Source organism: Bidens hawaiensis, unplaced genomic scaffold (genome assembly GCF_021521415.1).
Source record: "Bidens hawaiensis isolate Kalapana, Puna unplaced genomic scaffold, B.hawaiensis_p1.1 tig00043461_1, whole genome shotgun sequence".
Lineage (NCBI taxonomy): Eukaryota > Viridiplantae > Streptophyta > Magnoliopsida > Asterales > Asteraceae > Bidens > Bidens hawaiensis.
Window position 1 is genome coordinate 1 of NW_027497702.1, and position 9,247 is coordinate 9,247.

At 34.2% G+C, this 9,247-nt stretch overlaps 2 protein-coding genes across 2 annotated transcripts; both read left to right on the forward strand.

Annotated features, from left to right (window-relative positions):
- Window positions 1-1,690: 1,690 nt before the first annotated feature.
- LOC143594310 (FBD-associated F-box protein At4g10400-like) lies at window positions 1,691-3,118 on the forward strand. The gene is made up of 3 exons (XM_077073647.1): window positions 1,691-2,563; window positions 2,612-2,743; window positions 2,855-3,118. Exons 1-3 carry the CDS (start codon window positions 1,691-1,693, stop codon window positions 3,116-3,118), a joined length of 1,269 nt encoding a protein of 422 aa, XP_076929762.1.
- Window positions 3,119-5,719: 2,601 nt separating this feature from the next.
- Window positions 5,720-8,648, forward strand: LOC143594311 (putative F-box/FBD/LRR-repeat protein At3g49030). The gene is made up of 4 exons (XM_077073648.1): window positions 5,720-5,791; window positions 7,284-7,493; window positions 7,900-8,292; window positions 8,370-8,648. The coding sequence occupies exons 1-4, from the start codon at window positions 5,720-5,722 to the stop codon at window positions 8,646-8,648; spliced, it is 954 nt and encodes a 317-aa protein (XP_076929763.1).
- Window positions 8,649-9,247: the final 599 nt, after the last annotated feature.

Sequence of the window (9,247 nt, forward strand, 5' to 3'; positions counted from 1 at the left end):
CGGACATCCAAAGTTCGGATATCCAAATTTTCATATAGTTAATGGATATCCGAAAATATGGAAACAATATCAGTGATACAAGCGAAGTAAATGAGTATGCTAACAACCAGTAATTCAATCAAATCTGTAACACTCGTAACAGCTATATATCTGTAACAACCCATAACAAATCTGTAACAAAATCTTTGACACAAATCTAACAAATCTTTGGAACAATCTGTAACAAGCCAAGTCTGTTACGATCTAACAAATCTTTGAAACAAATCTGTAACAAAATATAATTAACAATCTACCATACCATCAACAACTATAAATATGAAATTTCTTATTGGAAAGACGTGAGAGACGATGGAGAGAGGGCACAAAAATGGAGGTCGGTCGACGTGAGAATACGACTAGAGCTAGGAGGTCGATCGACGGTTGGTTTAGTGGTTGACGAGGTTCTTGGCCTATGAGAGAATGAGCAGAGAGGAGAATTGGAGAAAGGGGCAGGGCTGTGTACGTTTTTTAGATCTAGGTTTTTATTCATATCCCATTCTAAATGGTATATAAAACAGAATTAAAAAATACTAAATTTAATATTTTGGATAGTCCTGAAATATCCGAAAAATCCGAGAATTTGTTTCCAAATCCGAATTTTCTAATATCTGGGATTCGGAAATCAGAATCATCTTTAGATATCCGAAATTCAGATACATATAGTTATATAATTAAGATACGGATCCGGATTATTTTGAATACCCCCTACTAGGTGTCCCAAATTTTAAAAAGTTGACCAATGGTCATCGCGTTAAAAAGGTTGGTCTTGTGTTAAAAAAGACTTAACGGTGTTATACATTTTTCCGAATTTCAAACTAATGTTTTAGGACTTTTGATCGGAAGAATGATACGAGTTGATTAATGCAAAAGTTAACTCAAAGCGGTGATCAAAACGGCTTGATTTTTGTTAATTGTAAGTTCAAACAAACTAAAGCATTGTTTCGTCGTTTTGGAACACCGTTTCAAACAAAGTTTTACATGAATCGAAACGTATTCTACTTCCGATCAAAAGCCCTAAAACATTAGTTTTGAATTCGGAAAAGGTATAATGCCATTAAATCCTTTTTAATATGGGACCATTGGGGGCAACTTTTTTAAAATTTGGACCGCTAGTAATAATAAAATTAGTGGATAGTAACATGTTAAATAAAAGTACTAATGAATTCAAAATTAGGGTATAACAAGTAAGGAATATGATACATTTAACCTAACCCTAGCAAAATCATAAAAGCAAATAAACTTTGTTTTTTCTTCCTTGAGAGAGAAAATGACGGCGTGTTCTTCGGCCATCGTAACCCACTCATTCCCCTGCAACTCAAATCAAAGACCAGCACACTTAACCTCGTACAACCACCAAACCAAACAACCACTGTTTTGCGTAGGTAAGCTTCCAATATTTTATTGTTTTCCAAATTTGATTTTGTTTTTGCTTGTGATTCAAACTAAAGAAATGTTAAATAATTAATTAATTAATAAAATGGTGATTCAAATCCGGTGTTGTTTTGTTTGAAAACATTTTGATTAAATCACAACCCTAATTTATTTTCTTTTCATTTAAGAGTTCAACCAATCAGGTTTTAATTGTTCAGTTTAAATGTGAGGGTTTACGGTTTTTTTGTTTGAAAAAAAAAACTTTAATTTCTGTTTAAATATGGTGGATTTTGAACTTTTGGGTTTGAATTTTAGGAAACAAACAATGAGGTGGTCCAATAATGTAGACAGAATTAGCCGCTTGCCAGAAGAGATTCAATCACACATACTCTCTCTAATGCCTACAAAGTTTGCGGTGCAAACCTGCGTTTTATCTAAAAGATGGCGGTACACTTGGATGAGCATCACAAATCTTAACTTTGATGATAAACCACCCTTTTGTTTCAATAACTTGGAAACATTTGTTGATCGGGCACTAGGGCTTTGCAAATCATCTCAAATTGAATCATTTCCGTTAGACTTTTCTACTCTCTGTGTTCAGTCAGTCGTATCAAATTGGATTGATAAGGCAATCACGTTAAAGGTTCGTGAGCTTGACATACAATATATGTTGTTGAAGTTGCCTTCAAGTGTTTTCACTTGCACAACACTCACAAAGTTAAAAATATGCTATGGAATTGTTTGGATGTGTGAGCCTGCTGTCAATCTACCTTGTTTGAAAACCCTTGACGTTGAGGTTTTCTCTAATCCTTTCCTCAATGCATTTAAACTCATCGCTGGCTCCCCGATGCTTAAAAATTTATCTTTGGGAGTTGTATGCTTTCATGGAAAAGGTGATTACATATTCGATATACCTATGTTGAAAAGATTGAAACTACATTTGCGTCATTCTAAAAATACTAACAAACTTGTTTTACGCGTCCCTAAACTTGAACATCTAAATTTTGATGGGACACTGTACTCGTTATTTGTAATGGAAGATGTGTCGTCTCTTGTTGAGGCATCCTTTTCTTTTGAAGAAAAGCCATTTGATAGTCTCACGGTTGAGCTTTTAAAGGGAATTAGTGGAGTTAAGTTACTCTCTTTTAAAAAGGCAAGAGATACACGATATGAATCGTATGAAAACTCATCACTGCTTAAGATCTTATCAGCTTCACCTCTGCCCGTTTTTGCGAATATGGAACACCTGGAGTTGAAAGGTTTTTGGCATTTTAAACTAATCCCCAAATTTCTTGAAAGATCTCCTGAGTTGAAAGAGATATATATTGAAAAGGTACTTGATTTATTTGTAAATAATTGAAAGACACACACACATATATATATTTATATAGATATACTTTGTTGAGAATGTACTTGTATGACTTGTTTATGTTAATGACAAAAGCTTGAAGGTTCTCGTTGGATTGCACCAAAGCTGGTTCCTGCTTACATGCTAGCAAAACTTAGAACTATCAAGTTTTTGAATTTCAAGTGGCGGAAGTGTGATATACCGTTTTTTAAATTCTTGTTGGGTAATGCAAAGGTGTCGAGGACGGTATCAATCAACTTGGAAAAGCCAAGCATAGAAGAAGAAATGCGGTTAGGTGCACAGTTGCTTAATCTTCCTAGGGCTTCGAGGTGCTGCGAGATCTATTTTCATAGAAATTGATCTTCTTCTACTTGTGTTAGCCTTTGTGAAATAAACATCAGTGGTGATGGTGTGTACTGATTACTACTTGTTATTTGCTGCATGATTACAGGAACAAGTACTTGTAGTTTTTAATGTTCACTTCACTTATGAATGTGATTTGAATCTATATTTATTGTGAGTTTTTTCAGCAAAACAATTTATATGTGGAACTTACTCTTCTTGTATGCTCGTGAAAGTAATGGTAGCGAGCTGGCACTGATAATAAAATGGTAATGTTCAACAATGTGTTTATATGAGTATTGTGATTTATTAGATAACTAGTTTGATCCTCCCGTGTAATGGGAGTTTATTTAAAATTTTAATTTTAATCGTTTTGCTATTTTATGATGATTTGTTTTATTTTTTTAACGTTGTTTTGTTTTAATTTAATACATATATATTAGTTTGTTAATTCTATTTTTTAATGTTTGGGTTTTATTAGTTGAGATGTTTAAGTTTTTTAAATTTTTTAACGAACAAATATAAACAAACACGAGCATGTTGATTTTTTAAATGTACAAACATGAACACATATATTTGTCTAATGAAAAAGGGGCGTTGATATAGTTGACGATGGTGGGTAGTATCGCAAGTTAACTGACGATGAAGAAAATATACCATCAACAAAGAGCATGCAAAGCAGATAAATTAAATTAGGGTTTGATGATGAAAGTGTTTATCAATAAATGATATCTTATGAAATAGTTTGGTAAGACTTATAACTCGTGAAAATTATTCTTTGATGATTAAGGGTTATTTTACAAGTAAATGAGATGTTATAACCCGTATAAGGGTTATCCGGGTTTGGTGAGACCCTTGACCCGCGGAAATTATTGTTTGATTATGAAATAATTTTACAAATAAATGAGATGTTATAACCCATTTAAAGACTATCCGGGTTTGGTGAGACCCATACACGCGAATTCAGGTCATACATATGTATGAGAAACCTCCATTTATAAATCAAACAATCTGGTGGCTCTAGAGAATATGAGAAACAACTTGATAGCGACACTTAGGATTTTATGATAGTCAATTATATAGATAGTTAGATGGCATGTTTACATCTAGTCATATAGTATTCTTCAAATATACTCATATACGATGTTATTTGATGAATATAGAAAATTATGATTTGAACATGATTCTGACTTAAATAATCATGATTCCTGGATAAGTACTTTCTACAAAGGGTAGGGTGGGGGTTCAAGTCTCTTCGTAAAAAAATGTAATAATTTAGGGATATAGTTGGCCATGACGTTATAAAAAAAATAATTGTTTTTCGTTGAAGGGAATTTAAACTCACTGGTATTACAGCTGACTTGAGTTAGCCTTTATACCACAAATATCCCTAGCCTTTTATTGGAAGATTAAGGAGATATTCGATTACATGCAGCATGGAACCACCTATCGCATTCTTTGAGATTTAGAAAGGCAATCGGACCCCAAGCCAACGTACAAATCTGCAATGAACATCAATGGTGATTTATTATATGGATGTTTACTGATTACTGGTTGTTAATTGCTATATTACTGTTTCCAATTTTGATTTCACAAATGAATGTATGTAGTAATACTTGTATGCTCGTGAAAGTCATGGTTATGTCGGAAATTTTAACCATGACTATAAAATAGTAATGAGTGTTGATTTATTAGATGATGGGAAGATTATATTTTATAAATAAGTACTAATCAAATACCTCAAATTACATATACCATGTTCTTTGTTGAATATGGAAATTATGAGTTAAATCATTTTTACTTGGACAATGCCTTTCTATGGCTGGTCTCTATGTGATGGAGGCCCAAGTATTGAAGAATGGGCCATGTTATAGCTGGAGGCCCATGATCGTCTCTAAAGGTGGCCCACAAAGACGGGCATAACTTGGCACACAAAGCTTCGTTTCAAGCCCATTACCGGTCAAAACGAAGCTTGAAGCGAGGAGCACATTGTGGCAGACAGTCTACGGCGGTTTGGCCCATGTTCGATGCCCAAAAACGCATTTTAAATAAAGTTATGGGCCTTTTTATGTTTTTTTCAGCTGTTTTTGCATTTTCTTTTGGTTTGTGTTTGGTCAATGGCCTTTTTTCTTGGCTCACTTGGTATTAGAAACTGTATTTATATGTTGCATATGTAATATGGATGGTCAGACTTTAATTTTGATAATAAAGTTTTTTTCTCTTCAATTTCCCCTTGACCTTTGGGTGAGATTTGAGAGTTTTGTGAAGTTCTTCACGAGTATTCTTAGAATCAAAATGAATCGATCTTCGTTATCGTTTCAACGCTGCGTCACTATGGGAAGGGGCATTGATGATAGAGTCAGGTTTGACGTTCTAAAAAATCACGATTTTTCCTTGAAAGGAATTTTTGAGTTGTCGTGCTCATTAAACTTAAAACTCACTAGTGTTAGCTCATTTGAAATAGCAAAAACTTAAAATTCAAAAACTTAAAATCAGAATTTATATGGCAAAAGTCCCTAGCTTTTGATTGAAAGACCAAGGAGTGGGAATCAATGACATGTAGCGTAAAACCATCAATCGTGTTGTTAAGATTTATGATGGCAATCCGACTAGAAACCAATGGGTAAATCCGAAACTACAAATGCTTGGGACGTTAATGACGGTCCCATTCAGGTATTGGACTTGGACCAGGTATGAAAATATAATTAAAGAAAATTCATGGATTGTGACTTTCAATGGGAAAACCATATTAAAGTTGAAGAAACACTCGATCTGCTCCTTGCAAATCAGACCTCCAAATCCGTCGTATCCACCACCCAATCCCTTTTCTAACACAAAGTGTCTTTGATATAGTAACATCATGGTGGAAACTAGGGTGTTCTTGGGTTACCCAAATCAAACAACTGGTTATAAGATAATTCCCAAGTGGACTGTATATATGTGTGTGGCGCTATAGAGATGGTAGAGAGCCTAAGCTGACTCGATACCATGAAAGAAGGTAAAATATTGATTTCAATTTCCTTTCTAATTCAATACAGATTCTCAAAATAAACAAACATTGAAGGAAACTTGATTAACTTATCTTGCGAGCATAAACGAGTATACTATTTACTGTTTAATATAAATATATAATTTTACTTATTGTTTATATTTAAAAGAGAAAGACAACAAACTAATAATATGTATTATGTTATATAAAGTTGTAATTGAAAACTATTGATAATAAAAATAATTATAATAAAAAGTAATTAATAAATAGTAAAAGAGCCAAAACCAAGTCAATATCGCGTTTGAAAAACTACTTATGAACCCAGCTCGAGTTTTAGTAATATAGCTTGAAACAAGCATATCTCAAGCCTAGAGCTTGGCTCTTTTACACCCGTATGTGATATCTATAATTTATGAAATTTATGGAGGAACCAACAAACTCTTTTTAGAATGACGATAGTCTACGGCGGGTCATCGCAGCCAGTTTGAAACCCTAGAGACTTTCTCCCGAACGGCATACCCCTTGTTCTCGGGTCCTCCTCGCGTCCTTAGAGGAACCTTCTCCCTTAACGTCTCTCAACAGTTGCACCGCCACAAAAGTCGAAACCCTTTGACATAATGCACACAAAATAAACCCCATTTTCGCTCAGATTAAAACTAACAACCTTATGAAGAAAACCTAATTCTTATCTTTATGACTTTATTGGCTTATTAGTTATTAACATTACCATTTGTGCTAGCCCAGACGAATAGAAACAAACAAATATGCTATGTAATTTATTTACTTCTTAAAATAAATAGTTAAATATCTTAAAATCAGATAAGCTTCTCTCTCTACTTGGAGCAATCATTTCCGACAACCAGCAAACGCATTTCTTGGGATCCTGCTACCACCGCAGCAAACCACCACTGTAGTTGGTAAAGTTACGAAATTTTATTATTAATTGTTTTGGGAATTTGATATCTGGGAAGAAATAATTAAATAAAATGCGATTTAAGCCCCACTAGACCCCAATAAGAATAAATCCCTAACCCTAATTCCTTATATATATATATATATATAATTTGCAGTTAAGAGTTCGATCGATCGATCAATCAGGTTTTAATATTTGAATTAACAAGGCGAGGGTTTTAAGTTATTTTATTTGCATAATAAAACCCTAATTTAATTTCTGTTTAATTAATTATTTGACAGACAATGAGGAGGTCCATGAAAGTAGACAGGCTTAGCATCTTGCCCGAAGAGTTACAATCACACATACTCTCTCTAATGCCTACAAAGTTTGCGGTGCAATCCTGCATTTTATCTAAAAGATGGAGGTACACTTGGATGGGTATCACAAATCTTGACTTTGATGATATAAACCCCCTCGGTTTAAGTGACATGGAGACGTTTGTGGATTGGGTACTAGGGCTTTGCAAATCATCCCAACTTGAATCATTACGGTTCAAATTTTCACGTATCCTTGTTCAAAAGTCAAGTGTGTCATTGGATTGATAAGGCAATCATGTTAAGAGTTCGTGAGCTTGACATACAATATATGTTTTTCGAGTTGCCTTCAAGCCTTTTCTCTTGCACAACACTCACAAAATTAAGAATATGTCTCGGGACTTTTTGGGAGTGTGTGTCGGCGAACCTTCCTTGTTTGAAAATTCTTGACGTTGCGGTTCGCGGCGCTCCATTTTCCAGTGCATTTAAACTCATCTCTGGCTCCCCGATGCTTGAAAATTTAACGTTGGGAGTTTCATGGTGCCTTTGCGAAGGGGATCATATATTTGATATACCTACGTTGAAAATATTGAAACTCAAGTTGTTTTCTTCATCTTCATCACATATTAACAAACTTGTTTTACGCGTCCCTAAACTTGAACATCTATTTTTTGATGGGACGTTGGACTGGTTATTTGTGATGGAAGATGTGTCATCTCTAGTTGAGACATCTTTTTCTTTTAGAGAAAATTCATTTAATAATAATTTCATGGTTGAGCTTTTAAAGGGAATTAGTGGAGTTAAGTTACTCTCTCTTGAAAAGGTAAGGGATGGAAAGGCTCAAGACTCATCTTTTTTAAAGATCATATCTGCTTCACCTATGACCGTCTTTCCGAATATGGAGCGCTTGGAGTTGAAGGGTTATTGGCGTTTTGAACTAATCCCAAAGTTTCTCGAAAGTTTTCCCGAGTTGAAAGAGTTATATATCGAAAAGGTACATGATTTGTTTGTAAAAGATATATATGAATTTGAGAATGTACTTGTCTAACTTGTTTATGTTAATGACAAAAGCTTGAAGGTTCTCGTTGGATTGCACCAAAGCTGGTTCCTGCTTGCATGCTAGCAAAACTTACAACTATCAAGTTTTTCAATCTCAAGTGGCGGAAGGGTGATATCCCGTTTTTTAAATTCTTGTTGGGTAATGCAAAGGCTTTGAGGATGGTAACTATCAGCTTGGAAAAATCAAGCATAGAAGAAGAAAAACTGAAAGCCATGCTTATATTGGATAATGCAAAGGCTTTGAGGATTAGTTTATTATGTTCACTTATAAGTTATGTATGTGATTACTGATTAGAGTCTATTTATTGCGAGTTTATATGCTCTTCTTTTATGCTCATGAAAGCCATGCTTATATTGGAGATTTTTAACCATTTACACTGATTATAATTATGGTAATGTTCAACAATCTATCAGTGTGGATTAAATGATGATGGCACGTTTATAGGTTACAAGTATGTATTAATAATCCTCAAATGCAATGCAACTATTGCATCAACTATTCTTCGAGTTAAATCTGTAAATTGTCTTAAATCATTTTTACTTGAATCGATTTTTTTAGTTGTGCTCATAAAATTTAGAACTCCTTGGCATGCATATCAGGAACGTCCTTGGCATCAAGGTGTGGATGACATTTAGCATGGCTTTCCGCTAGGTTAAAGAGTGGCATAGTCTTCATTTTGTACCTTTGTATTAGGACTAGCATGTAATAAACTTGTTAAATTTAGATTTTTGTTGCATTTATCACTGCTTTCTATGTGTTTTTGTGTAATTCCAACGCGTGGCACACATCTAGGAGCTAGGTCTGGGCGTGACGTCTCATAAGATATGTGGTTTTAGATTTATAACAAGTTTGAAGTTTGAAGCCTAACACTAACTTTCATTAAAAGTCT

Bases quoted from the DNA above. Each gene is read 5' to 3' on its own strand.
- LOC143594310 (XM_077073647.1), top strand. From the start codon at position 1,691: ATGGTGGATTTTGAACTTTTGGGTTTGAATTTTAGGAAACAAACAATG. The intron at 2,564-2,611 runs GCAAGAGATACA...TCACTGCTTAAG, and splicing joins AGTTACTCTCTTTTAAAAAG to ATCTTATCAGCTTCACCTCT. The intron at 2,744-2,854 runs GTACTTGATTTA...TAATGACAAAAG, and splicing joins AAGAGATATATATTGAAAAG to CTTGAAGGTTCTCGTTGGAT.
- LOC143594311 (XM_077073648.1), top strand. From the start codon at position 5,720: ATGGGTAAATCCGAAACTACAAATGCTTGGGACGTTAATGACGGTCCC. The intron at 7,494-7,899 runs GTACTAGGGCTT...TTGAAACTCAAG, and splicing joins TGGAGACGTTTGTGGATTGG to TTGTTTTCTTCATCTTCATC. The intron at 8,293-8,369 runs GTACATGATTTG...TAATGACAAAAG, and splicing joins AAGAGTTATATATCGAAAAG to CTTGAAGGTTCTCGTTGGAT.